We start from the raw sequence: 14410 nt of genomic DNA on the forward strand, positions 1-14410 counted from the left end.
GTTTTCTGGAAAAGAGTCTTACAGATCTGAGGGGATATGACAAATAAGCCTTTGCCATTCAGTTGCATGACTGGCTTTTTACGCCCCTAACAGTTGTAGAATTATGTGTTAGGACACTATTCTCTCCTAGTTTGTACCCTACTAGTGCTAGCTGGCTTGTACAATTTTTCAGACATATTTATCCTCTTCTGAGAGTAGGACACTCTGCCTTGCCTATCATCCCTCCTTAGAAGGTAGATGTTGTGGGTGAAAAATCAAATTCTAGACTTTAACATAAATTCAGAGTCGGTTTGTTATAATTATTTCAAATTGTGTTTCTTTGTTTTCCACTTGCCATTAAGCCCTGCTACAGTTACTAAAGCAAAACTAATTTGTGTCCATGGAAGAAACTGATAACCAAAAGATGCAATAAATATCTGCTGCTGCAATTGCTAGTTAAAGAGCAAAATCCCAAAGATTAGTGGAATTATCTTCTCAGTGTTCCAGTCCCTTCCCAAAGAGCTGGCTACCTGAATACTCCATAGGCGGATACAGCTACTTGCATGAGCAGAAGCAAGAAGAGGTGATTGTCCTGCTTTAGCCTTCAACAACTGTACATTCATCTTCACATTCGGGGTGTTCTTACGGCTAGTTGTTTCTTCTGTTTTGGAACACAAATGATCATGTATTTTCTCAAAAGGTTTTAGTATTGCTTTTCAATGCACAGAAATTACACAACGCTAGAAAAAGAATTAAATTTGAAAATAAAGTCCATCAACAAGATGGCATTACTCTAAAAACATTAGAGGTATGGATAAAGACAACTGAAAAGAAATTGGAACAATCTTCATTATCTTATCTAAATCAGCAGAAACTATTGCTCTGTGATGTAGGGGAACCTTATTTAGAAGAGAGACATAGATTTTACAGAAACTGCAAGCACAAGTGAGAGTGGAGGAGGAGTGCAGGAAGAGTGCAGGACAGTCGTCATCAGGACAGCTACCAGGCAGATGTGCAGGCTCTGCATGAGGCTTCTAGAGATAAGAATGAATTCAGCAATGAAATTTAATAACTAAATGAAACTTAACAATTATGGAATCATAGATTTCTATATTTCTCCAGTTGAAAACTCTTGCTAAATGCAAGGTGGTGGTCACAGAGAATCTTTTTGAGTTTCTGCTGCGACTTTTCCAGAGCTGGGGGTGCTGGCAGGTCCCATGAAAGTCCATGAATAGATATTCAGTGGATGCAAGACCTAACATGAGTGTCTATTTCATTGACCAGCTACAAGGCTTAGGAGTATTCTGATTCTAGGGCATGCTTTCTTTCCCAAATAAGTTGATCTTAAATCCACATTGCAGATGATCAGATTTCTTATTATTGGGAAATTCCACTTTCCAGAATTTAAGCAGAGGATTTCTAAGGGATTCAGAAGAATCTAGAGGATTTACTTCTTGCAAACTCACCAACTCATTTGCACAGCTTTAACTCTTTAAGCACTAGGCTCTCTCTTGATTATGATTTTTTAAGGACATATACTATAATAAAGACTTTTCTTTCTAAAATTTCACCTAGTATCTGAAGCCTTTGTCTGTGAGGCCATTTACTGATGCTTGAGTCAAGTTGGCTCTTGCTATATTATTTCAAGAATTCATTGCTTGAATATTTATATAGAAGGAAAGTGTGTAGAGTTGACATTCTCAAACTCTGAAAGTGTTATCATGTCTACTTGGAGAAAAAAGCAGTTAAGGTCTTGCACATCCTGCACCCTGGCCTGGCTTTTAGGAAATAACCGCAAATCAGGAGAGAGCAGAAGATGATGAGATCTGTCATCCGCATACCAAGGGCATCCCAATTATTCTGAATACAGTTTGCCACACAAAACGACAAACTCAGTTTCTACAATAATCTGGGCAGAACTCATGGAGCAACATCAAAAAGAATGAAAAACATCTTTCCATACCTGTTTTTATTTCAGTATTAATTTCATCACTTTCCATATTTTCCTAAAAGCAAGGAATAAAATGTAAGAGAATTAGGAAATGGAATTTGGGTGTAACTACAGAACAGTTTACTAGTTGAAATTATTTTAAGAACTTATTTTTTTAGTTGGAGTATTCAAATATTCCTCCAATTTCCACTCAGTATAAACAAGAAACACTTTTTTTGAAGAGAATCAAAATAACAGATGAACAAATCACAAATGAAATTAATGGGAATTCAGGAGCATGTTAAATGTAAATTTGGCTGAATAGCCCTAATTTCTTAAGACAAGCAAAGTCAATCACTTACAATCATGTGACTGCAACCTAGATTTCTTTGAGTTTCATTCAGAACATGCATATAGTCTTTTACTGCCTTGAGCAAAAATTAATGACGTATATAAAAACATATATAAATAAATATATATATATTATATAATACATGTATAAACATTTACTCATGTCTGCATTTTCAGTAAGAGAATTTTCACAATCCCTCATTTGTGCCTTGCCACATAGGCTTCTAAGGATCCCCAAGGCCAACAGTAATCAGTATACTGATGTCAAAAATTGCCAAGTCAAATAAGGCAGGGAAAACTCTGCAGCCACAAGTGTTTGAGGTATCTCAGAAGAGGAGAGGTCACTTCAATATCATCCTGCACACTGAAATGTAAGGCTTGACGTATGGGACTTTCAGGGATCTTTTTAAAAGCTGCAAATCACTTTCTATTTGTTATTTAATGAGGACACAGCACAGTGTATTGGATACTTTAGTTTGCAGATGGCAGTTAAGCCAGCGTCTGCTTGGGAATCTATCCAAATCCCAGTTCTGCTGAAACAACATGCTGGTAAGAATCTGAGAGTTAGCAGGATTTTCCTCTTTTTGCCTACTTACTTTATGTTGTTCTGCAAGTATGGCATGTCCTTCTGGCATAGAAGAGCAAAAAGTGTCACAAAACCCGTAAAGCTATCCTTAGCAAAAATACACAGATTGATACACCGGCACACTGATGGTAAAAAACCCAAAACTTTCCTTTGAAACAATATATCCAAGTGAGTGTGGCTGCAATGTAGAAGTGGTTCTGCTTTTATTCAAGTACTTCATGATTTGTGTATTTTACCTTCCCTCTTGAATCCTTCTATACCCCCATTTGAATGCCCGAATTGCTAGTGATAAACATCTGACCAACACTTCGATAATCAGCTATTCCATGTGTCACAGAGCCAGCTGACTGACAATGTATTCTTATTTCACCACCTCAGACAGTTTAATGACGTTAAACAAAGATAATTTCTTCATAATTCTTGATATTTAGTTTTGTGGGTGGTATTATGGAGGGATTTTAGTAAGCTACAGTATTTTAAAACCAAAATGAAAAAGAAAACAGAAATTTGTTTTGAATGCTACCAAATCCATCAAACCACCATACCTACCTCAGGTAAGTCCAAAGAACTTCTCTTGTGCTCTGGAATGGCACTGGCATCACTCCTCCCAGTAGCAGTAGAGGACAGGGAACTTCTTTTCCTGTGTGAAAGAAATTATTGAAGATCACTGACATTCAAGAATATACCATTTGATATCTGGAAATCAACATCACCCAGCACTAAAAACCACAATAAAATAGTACTTGAATTGATTAGACTGATTAGACTAAGGGTTATTGGTTTTATACATATTTTTTTAGTAACTAGGCAATATTTGCATATCACACAGCCAAGCTCTCCTGGCAGGAATTTTGAGCAAATGAAATCCATAGTAAATGAAAAGTAACATTGGTATTCATCATCAAGGCATGAAAGGGAAAAATTACCTGCATGCCAATGGCTTGTTCCCTTTCATTTTACACAGTACTTTCTCTGCAAATAGTTTTCAATTAATTATAGAAACTTATTTTCAATTTGTTATGAAAACTCTCAATAATGAGGTTTTGTGGAAGAAAATAAGGAAAGAAAATGGATGTGATCTTCAATGACTTTGTTTCTGAGTCAAGAAAAGTTCTGACTGTAACTAATAAGTGGTTCTTGCCACATAACTCACACCAATGTCACATCTGCTCTGTTTTTGGCAAGAGTATTTGAATAACTGGAATAGTTAGAAAGTATGCAGCTGGGGTAGTCCACTTAAATTTGGCAGGTGGCCATAACTTTGAAATTTTCATTGTTTGATTTCACAGACATGCCATCATGCTTGAACATTTGTGTGTGTGTGTGTGTGTATGATCACAGTCAAATGTACCCAGGTGTCTTCCCAGTAAATACAAAACATTCTAAGACTGTAAAATTTTCCAAGTCATTGTAGGATCCTCCTGTTCAAGCATAGTAAAAAATTATCTTGGTTTATAAAAAAAATCTATTAATAAATTTTAATCACTCATTTTTTAAAATTTACCTATGATTTCTTAAACTAATCATTAAGTTATGATGTCAAAAAGAGAATTTATGTTCAATTAAGTAGCACTGATATCAAGTTGCGTAAGCTACTTGAAGATTTTAAAACAACCTAAGACCATAAACCAGCTTTATGGTTCACAAGAGCAAAAAAGCTGTCTAATTGCTAAAATCTTAAAGCTGCATAAGTATTTAAGCCATTCTGAGTCCTTTTGGCTACCACTGCCTTTGCATATCCACTGAAAGACAAGTGTTTCTGAAGTGATGTCCAGGTGCAATGCCATTCTTTCAAAATGAGCATATTTGGCTAAAATTCTCTTTTTCATCCAACACTACCAACCTATGGAAGCTTCCAGCTTGTTTTGAGAGGAATGTTGTGGCTAAACACTTTGATATGCTTGCCTCTTTGCTGAGAGTATCTAAAAGCAGGAGGATTTTATCAGGTTTAAAATAAATAAAAAGCCTGCTGCCACACAATTATCTTACAGAGATAAAAGAAGCTATGGTATACTGGAAAACTGATACCTGACAAAAGTATCTGTTGAATTCTTCAAGAGAATTGAGACCTATGAGGTCATTTAGAGGAAAAAAGGAGAGCTGAGTGGGAAAAAGAACGTATCATATGGTTTGACAAGCATTACGGAAGTTTAAGGATGGGAAAGTTAATTAAATGTATGGACTTGAATTGATTAAATACAAATAAAGTCTCAATTTAAATAAGCTATCTTGGAGAAACATTACATCATTTTACTACAACAAAATCCCAATTGACAGTGCCTGTCCCCAAGGAAGATAAAATGCACAGAATTACCTGGAAGAGAAAACACTGTGTACAAGGAATAATATGGCATTGACTCCAGAGCCCCGGCTGTCTTCATTAGTTTTACGCCTGAAAACAAAGATATTTGTACAGGACATGTCAGACAGGTTGTGTATTGTTCCAGAAAATGTTTCACATTTAACCTGTAATTAAAATAAATTAAACTTTTAATTTCCCAGAATGCATGTCACCCAAAGTTTTAGACAGTTTTTTCAGAATCAGTTAATCAGTTATGATGGATTAATGTCAGTGGAGATGACATACAAAATGTGCCTGTGCCAGGAAAAACAGGTACCTGATGGAATTATGAAAATTTTATTCAGCCAGGTATTTTCTTGAGGATTAGTATTTAAGAGGAAAGTGAGGTATCTTATGATGAAGTTAACTAGCTAAGTTATTGCTAGCAAAGTACTTTTTTCCTGGCACTCAGACAGTCATGGGAACCCTGGGTAAAGTACTCTACTTACAAAGCAATGGCTTTCCTGTCTTCCATGCATCCATATGAATTGGCTGCCTCATATATGGGGAAGCAAATACAAAGGAAGAGCCACTGTCTGAACTGCAGATAAGCTTTGATTATTTTCCATGGTAGAGAAAACTCATTTCACTTTCTCACAAACTTGCCAATTTTACACATGAAGGATGAAGTGAAACTCTTGGGTAGGATAGTTAAATATTGACTTTGTATGGGCTTAAAAGGTGTGTATTCCTTCACTAACACAGGAGCACTGCCATGCTGCTCCACTCAGTCTAACCAGACCTATTACCATTGTTCAGCTTACTGATGTAGCAGCTTATTGGGCATAAGAATATCTGGAACTACCCTATGCTCACTCTTTGTCACTTTCTCTGAAAGATCTTTACTCTCAAACCTCCAAAATCACATCAGTTTTCTCCTCATTGAATGTGACTTCTAGTCTTCTGAGTATGGACGGTGATAGAGATACTGATAATGTAGAACATCTGCCATTATCGTCTGAAGTAGAATTATTTCCAAATGTCAACCCAAACACAAAACTTCCAAAATAAGGATGTTTCTACAGCTCAGTAGCAGCCTCTAGTCAATGACTAGAGTGATTTATATAGGGAGAGTTTCCTTCAGTGGCAGTGCTGAGTTATGTTAAAACACTATTTTTAATTACATCATCCCTTCCCCAAATGACTCTCTTGATCACTTCTCCTACCTGCAATGTCAGGACTAGCTAGCAAAGTAATTTGAAGTGGGAGAAAGGAGGGCCCAGATAAATCACTACTTTAATTCCTGCTTGTAAATCACACTTTATATTTGGTCATATTGTAATTTCCAGTATGCCATTTGAAAAGGTTGGAGATGAAAAGGCACGAAAGCAATACTTACAGGCATTTCACAGAGGCAGATTCAAAATCCCACAAATTTATTTCACCATTTGTACTTCCTGTAGCTATCAATCTGCATCCTTCTACTTTTAAAACATCAAAACATTTAATTTCCACAGAAGATATAAAAGTCTACAAAGAAGATTAAAAGAAGAATTTGAGTAGGAGCATGAGTAGGACACTACAGACAGTGAAATGTTTTAACTGTTAATCTAACAAAATACCTAAACTGACAGTGTCTACAACAACTGCATATTGGATGCTATTTTAATACTATTGTATTTGAGCTAGATAGAAGCACCAGAGGGAATCAGGAAGTGATAGTATTGGGAGACTCCCTGCTGCAGAGGACAGGGGCCTCCAACCTGACCTGCTGTTTACAGCACAGTTGCAATTTTAGCATGTGAAAATAGGTGTAAGGGCTGAAGATTAATCAAAAGTAGGTATCTGTGGAGATACTCTAATCAAGTTCAAGGAAGAAGTCACTGAACAGAGATTTAATGACCTTTCCATGAACATCATCCACATCTGTTACAAAGCTAGTGAAATTTTACAAGACAGGACTTAATTCTTGTGGACTATTCAAGTTAAAATGAAATATAAATTGAAACATAAATTTGACATTTTATTTTACCAAAGCAATAAGAAGAGAAAACGGAATCACTCTGATACTCAGCTTGATCCTTATGTGATGCTATTACTAAAGGTCAGCCTAGCTATAGCAAGAAAGACATCTCATTTCTGGAAGTGTCTGTATGAGAACCTCAGCTTACTATATTGTACCGGAATGTGAAGTGTATGTTCAGAGCAACTCCTTAATTATGGTGATAATCATGCAATGGAATTTTAGGAAGATTTAGCCCTTAGAAACAGTCATTTCTTACACAATTTATTCTGTGTATTTATTTCAGTGTACCGAAAAGATTGGAATCACAGAATCATAGAACGTGTAAGGTTGGAAGGGACCACAGTGGGGAATAATTATTTGGTTCTTGTCCTGTTGCTAAAACATGAAATCCTTGAAGGCACAGTAAACACTTTACTTTCCAATCTTCTGTAAATGGTGTCATGAATGATATGAAACTTTGAAGTGTTTCTCACCTCTGTATCATTTTTCAAAGAACTGGTGTTACATAGAAGCCGAATCTCTGGAAAAAAATCTTGTGTTTTTAAGGAGCCGGGCTTCAGTGACAGATATACAACTGGATTCCTTCGTGGAAATGGCACTACCTCAGGAAGCACCCATGTGACATATAGATCTGTTTGAGCTGAGTCACCCTATTAAAATAACAGACTTAATGGAAGAGGAAGGAAAAGGATTTCTCTGTTCATGAAGAATTACAGCAAGTGTGTACCAAAAGCTTGTTTTCTGTGACAAATTACAAAAACTGCTACAAGTATTAACTAACATATGCCTAAACTGCAAATTGAAGCTTCATCCAGACATATTCCAGCTCACCTTAAATTACCTGCTGTTATATTAGAAGCTGTGCAGCTGTGGAGTTCAGAGCTATTGATTTTACTCAGTTTAACTACCTCCTTAAAGTAAGTTGTCTCTTTAGTTATAGCTGCTTATTTCATCAACATTGTTACTCTCCATTTAATATCTACCAAAACATCCAGCAAAAGTGATGGCTGTTCCAGTTGTGTGAGAAAAAGCTACAACTCAGCTATAGCCTTGAGTCACTGATTCCTCCCCATCCTGCCTAGAGGCAACTGGGAGTTACTTTGATGTTTTTCCAACTATAACAAATTCACTCTAGTATCTAGTTCCTGCTTTAACATTGATATTTCTGTCCATTTTGAAAAGTGTTACTGAAATCAGCTCCTTAGGTTTGCTACTGTTTTTATAGATGTCTTGAGCTGCAGAATGAAAAGATTTTAGTAAATCTTATGCTACTGAGTTTTTCAAACAAGAAATATCTTTAGGGAAGGACTAAAAATTGAGAGATATGTAGTAGACTCCTGCAAAGGATGAACTGTTTAAACTCCAGTTTACCTTGCTAACTACTGTATTTAGAGCCTTTAAAAACCCAATAATAAAAACAACCTGTATTTCTCATTATCACAGAAATACTTGTGGAAAAATGTTCTTCAAGCATGTGAAACAGTATTAATGTACTTAGATTCATAAAGACTTGGAGGAGATTCAACTCCTCACCAACCTGTTTGTCAAGGGATACATTTACATCATTTACAGTTAATGGATTGTTTAACAATTTCAGTAATAACACGGAGGAGCAAGTGGTGTGATATAGTGTTTCAAAAAAGTCTGAATAAGAAAAGCAAACCCTGTATAAAGCAGATTTTCACTAGCAGAAGGCTCAAAAGAAAAAATTATTTACTGAGATGAGAGCCTGTATATTTGGTTTTTTCCTAATATATCATCTGTCTAAAGCCACATTTTCTGCCTTGCACATAGTGGCTTTAAAGTTTCAGAAGAGTTTTGTTCCAAGTTAAACATTCCAATTTGAGGAACATGGTTTGCCTGAGAAATTAAGCCATAATTATTGTTATCTCTAAATGCATCCTTTTAGTTTTAGCTGAAGGGAACACAGAGTAGATGCTCAAAATTAAGCCAAGCGAGTCAATCTGATTTATTACTGCCTTGTTTCTTTGTATCAGTTCCTAAGAAGCCACTGTCTTAATCTATTAGTTTTAAAGAAAAAGAAATAATCTTTTCACCAAAATATTATCCTTAGAAGCTCTTTAAGTAGACTGAACTCCATCTGTAGTAACAACACCAATATTTTAAAGCTGTTACCATACTGAAACCTCAATCGCAAATGAAAAAGCAAACTCAAGGAAAAAATTATAAGAATGCTGAAAACCAGCAATATACTACTAAACATTTTAACACTAGGCAGAAAGCTAATTTGATTGCATCAAAAAAGTAGATTGTTCCTTGACAGTTTCTAAGTTTATCTACTAATTAATAAAAAATCCTATTTTACCTTAAAAATGAGGGGCTACCAAATGAAATTAGGGGAGAAAAAAGAAGCATATTTGAAAAACCTGAATGATTTTCATCTTCCCTCTCTGCTCCAAAACAACAATTGCATGTTGACCCTCATCAGCCTTCAGATACACTATCTTCAGCACACGACGCTTGTCTTTGCTGTGTTGTGCTAAAGGCAAGGCTTTAACTTCTTGCCCACTTTCAAACTCCCAAATTTTCACTGTTCCTACACAGGGATGACAAAAATGCAGAAAAGGGAATTAACTTTTAGCAATAACCTGTACTGCAAATTCAGAAGCTTAAATAGGCTCAAACAGGAAAAGGAGAAAGAAAGAGAAAATCCAATTTGAGGTCACTGGTCTTTCAAAATTTTTAACAGTATGTGTGTTTCTTAGTAAAGCAGCTGTAGGGACAAAAAACTTACCAGAAAACATCACTACCCTCTCAATTTTCCCATCTTTTTTCCCATGTCTATTTTTTTGTGCAGTCCGGGATAAAAGACCTCTGCTTATCTTACTTCTTACAGTTTCTGAGTAACATTAGCAGAGAGCAGTCAGAGTGTGGACTATCTGGCAGAAGACTTTGGGTTCTGAACGACAGCAATGAGAGGGGGGACCTGATTGCTGGATTTGTCCCAGAGAGCTGGTGGTGAGAAGCAGCGACGGAATTTTCTTCAGTAAAGCAATTAATTATATGTGACTTGTATTTTGTAAGACTTGAGAACATTCACCGTCTGTTGTGCTCTTAAGATCCATAAGGGGTGCAGTCTCTGCTCCCAAGTAGAAGCAAGAAATATTAGCCAGTATGCTGTGTGGAAAAAGCCATCATCTCCTCTTCAAGTGAGGCAGCTTTCATATATTTTACCTATTTTAAAAATTCAGGTGTGTACTTTTGAAAATTTTAATGTGAGAAGAATTATTCTTTCATGTTGACAGATTATAAAATTATAACAGCTTCCTGCACAATTCAATGTGCACTTGTGTACTGGAGAAATCTTGTCACATTACCTAAAACTCATACACCCTGAATAACAGACATGAAAAATACAGGTAACATATCTATATATCTATATCTATATCTATATCTATGTATCTTCTATTGTTCAATGACTGCAGACACTGTAAAATTGAGCTTAGAGACTAGAAAATTTTAAAACTACCATTCTTCCTCTGCAGCCATTTAGTTATAGATCTAAGTTCCTAAGTCTTATGAGGAAACAACTTTTCAGACCAAGAGCTTTGAAGACAGTCTTTCAAAGAGTAACAGGCTAAAAAAGAACCAGAGCCCAAGCAGCCAAAAATCACCCTTCTGTGAACCAACTATCAAATAGAACCTAGACAAGACACACACCCCCACTTCTACAGACTGACAGCTGTGCAATCAAAATTAATTCTGTCACTGAGACAGTCAAGGCAAAGAGTTCTGTCTGCTAATGTAATATGTAATTTTTTTTAAAAAAGGTAATAAAAAGTAGTAAAGGTACAAAAAAGTAGTGATTATTTAATTGCTTTACCATCACATGCCCCAGTAGCAAGATAAACCCCATTTATTTCAATAGCTGCACAGGTCACTTCAGTATTCAGCCCATGTGCATCTTCTATTTGATATACTTGAGATCCTGTTTCTAGGTCCCAGACCTGAAAAAATAATACGAGAGTTATTTTCAACACATCCTCTAAAACTAGTCACACGTGTTCTACTGTAATAGGAGAAATTACTGCTAATAGCAATTTTTTTTACTGAAACACCAGTGTATTTTCCCTGAAAATGTCCCTCTCTCTAGGGAAGCCATCCAGGCAAGGGGAAGCTCTATTTCTTACGTATGCTGTGATAAGACCCGTGTCAAGTCAGAGAGACTGACATTAAATATAAAGAGTTTTTACAGTGCAAAACCAAAGAAATCTAACTAGAAAGAATTGTTTCAGTTATAGTTTCTGTGCAGAATATAGAAATGAGGCTTTTCATACACATTTGGTCCAAAAATGTAGAAACAACTATCTCTGATCATTATTGAATCCTTTTAGAAATTTAAGCAACACCTTATAATGAAATACCAGTACAAAATTTGGTCACTGTAGTGGGATAGCTCAGATTCAACTGGATTTATGAAGTAGCCACTGATTTAACATCCACTGTCTGGAATCTGATTTCCTGCAGCACCAAGTGCCCCAAATTATCTTGTAATTGTAATGGTGTTATAGCCATTGTGCTCTAAGGAAGGCAGGGTTTACAGTGAGAAATAACATCTTTACAGGGAGTATAAACTGAAAAAACCATTACACAAACAAGCCTTTCTCCACAGGAATGCCACATATCACCAACTGACCCAATAAAAGATGCTACCTCTCCCTACAAATTTTGCCATCTAATGTACCAACAGTTGGTGAAAACTGCAGGTTCTCAGTACCTCTTATGATTGTTGTCTCACTGTTAAAAAGAAAAGCTGGATCTTGTGAAGCAAAATAGGGTTCATGGCTACCACTTCTCTGGATCTCAAAAATAGCCACAAAACCAACACTTTGAATAATAAATACTAATAACTTATCAAATCTCCTGATAACTTATTCCAAATAAAAAAGCTGAGAATTTTATTTTTCAGTATGAAGGGTGACAACTTACACTCACCTTCAGTATTGACTGAGTGCAAATGCTGAGAATCTGGTGAAAAGCCCTGTTGTAAAGCAGAACATTGAGGCTTTTCTCATGTGTCTGAGGCAACTCTTTTGAATCTTGTATCACACTAGCTAGGGGATAAATATCAATGACTTCTGAACCTGCACAAGGTGAGAGAAGTGAGAATATATACATTTTGTGCATAATTACTTTTCCTGGAAATTAAAAGATTTTATGTAAAGCATAGGGTTCATATGAGTTCTTCTGAAGAGAATAGGGAATATTGTCTGTTTTTTGAGAATACCTGTTCTCTGAAGCAGAAAACATTCACACACAGTCCCCAAAAAGCACCAGTCAAACAATGGCTAAGTGTTTATCTGTCTTACACAATCCCCTGCCCACCTTTGATGGGATTGACATCCTGACTGCAAATGAGTAGAACCATAAATCCTCCAGTCCCAGAGTTGGTTGGCATGAAATGGAATGAACCCAAATACATAAAACTCTAACTGGGAGATATATCACTCAAATAAATTCTGGTTTCTGCTTTATTAGAGATAAAGCAATTCTATCTGCAGGCAATGATCATGCCTTTCCAGTACCTTCCTTTATACAGCAGTGCAGGTCTGAATGGTGCTTTCCAAACACCTCTCAGTGCTCTCGAATCAGAGGGGTTGCAAAGACAGAGGCAGACGGGGACGATAAGACAAAAGAAAGGACAAGGTCTGTACAGTGCTCTCAAGCCAGAGAGCACATGCAGTCTCCCATTGTTAACTCCACTATCCCTGCCAGTCTGCCAGCAGAGGCGCAGCAGAGAGTACAGAGCAAAGGAGGATATTGCCTAATCCTTGGCATAAGTCCAGGTGCAGAGGCCAGCAGCTTGTAAACAGGCACAGAAGGAAAGCTATGGCAATATTCAAATGAAGCATGAAGGTGAGCTGTGATTTATGAATGTTAGTGAATTACTAAGTGAAAATCTCCTCTGTAAAGCCAGGTACACAGCAATGAGAATTAAATAGCTCACATATAGCCTTAGTCTCTTGCCCTCTTCAGGGGCAAGAGGCATTCACTTAGACTTTTAATGGAATCATTAACAGAGTCTAGGACCAGACTTTCACAAATATTTAGGCACTTATAGAACCATTTTTTATAAGGGCAAGGTTACCTCATTTTGTCAAGGATCGACCTGTACAAATTCCCTACATTGCTAAGCCTTGAAAATCTCACCAGCATAAATTTGAAATGAAGATAGTATCTGTATCCTTAAGTGATTAAAAAATTCAGTAGAAACCACCAAGTCACTGAAAACAAAATGTTTCACATTCATCTTCTCAGATCCGACAAGCTTTGCAAGCTTTGTGCCTTGCTCCTAATCCAAGGACAGAAAAGGCTGTCTCCAAAGACAATTCCTTTATTTGCCTGGTACATCTCAGGCCTCTATAGCCCCAGAACAAGTTCAAAGCTGTCTTTTTTTGTGACTACATCTCTGGGGCAGACAAACCCTGCTGATTTCAAGAGTCTCTGCCTTAGATACAAAAGGCTAACATCCTTAGTGACAACTGCAAAGCTCTGGTCCCTCAGAGGTTGCAGGCTCCCTGCTACAGAGTCAGGAAACAGAGCCCAGAAACCCCAGGTTAAGTTCCCACAATATTTTATTCCTAATCAGTTGGACAGTGTGTCTATTGACACCTCAGATTGTGGGGCTGCCTGAAGCTACTGAGTTAAATAAGGAGCTTGAATATACTTGTGAGGACTCCACAGAGATTGCATGCTGCTGGTTTCATCTCCCAACAGGAGGCGGTGCTGGAGGAGTAGTTAGGGGGAGTTCAATAGCTTAATAGCTTTCAAGAAATGACAAGTCTATATAACAATATCTGTAGCTTAATTTTGCTATGGGAGGCTCACCTTGCCTTCAGTGAAGCCTATCTCATTTCCTTTGGTTCCTGCTGTTAATTCCCATGCTGCATATTTTCATACCATTTTCAAGACAGAAATTAGCACCATATTGTAACCCACTTTAAAACAGTCTTAATATGCAAATACCCTTGTCTCCCGGTATTCTGGGTATTCTCATATAACTCATTCCTGTACTCAATTTCAGTTGCATGTAATCATAAAGGAAATTGGATTCTAGGAAAAGGGGCATGCTCTCACACACCAACTGCAATAACATACCCATGAGAAGCATGCCATGATCATTGTCAAATACCATGGGAAAGGCATTCATCTCTTCAGGACTCCCTTGATTTTCGTAGAAGACCTGCAGCGGTGAAAGGGTCTGTATATCCCATACTCTAAAAACCTAGAGGGAGA

General features: G+C 36.9%; 1 protein-coding gene across 15 annotated transcripts in view; it reads right to left on the reverse strand.

Moving 5' to 3' along the window:
- WDR64 (WD repeat domain 64) overlaps positions 1–14410 on the reverse strand; it is a 70497-nt gene that overhangs the window by 9703 nt on the left and 46384 nt on the right. For all 15 annotated transcript variants that reach the window (XR_006014232.1, XM_042017174.1, XM_042017177.1 and 12 more), the window contains 10 exons: positions 14273–14399; positions 12110–12258; positions 10998–11121; positions 9541–9710; positions 7627–7803; positions 6527–6657; positions 5161–5238; positions 3396–3486; positions 1943–1985; positions 510–640 (listed from right to left, as the gene is read on the reverse strand). Coding sequence is in view for 14 of the 15 variants with exons in the window: in XM_042017174.1 (XP_041873108.1) it covers positions 510–640; positions 1943–1985; positions 3396–3486; positions 5161–5238; positions 6527–6657; positions 7627–7803; positions 9541–9710; positions 10998–11121; positions 12110–12258; positions 14273–14399 (1221 nt within the window). In the remaining variant the exon portion in view is untranslated. The remainder of the gene's footprint in view (positions 1–509; positions 641–1942; positions 1986–3395; positions 3487–5160; positions 5239–6526; positions 6658–7626; positions 7804–9540; positions 9711–10997; positions 11122–12109; positions 12259–14272; positions 14400–14410) is intronic.

The sequence above is a fragment of the Corvus kubaryi genome, unplaced genomic scaffold (assembly GCF_017639235.1).
Source record: "Corvus kubaryi isolate FWS band 111438036 unplaced genomic scaffold, C.kubaryi_AGA036_p1.0 split3-73, whole genome shotgun sequence".
NCBI lineage: Eukaryota > Metazoa > Chordata > Aves > Passeriformes > Corvidae > Corvus > Corvus kubaryi.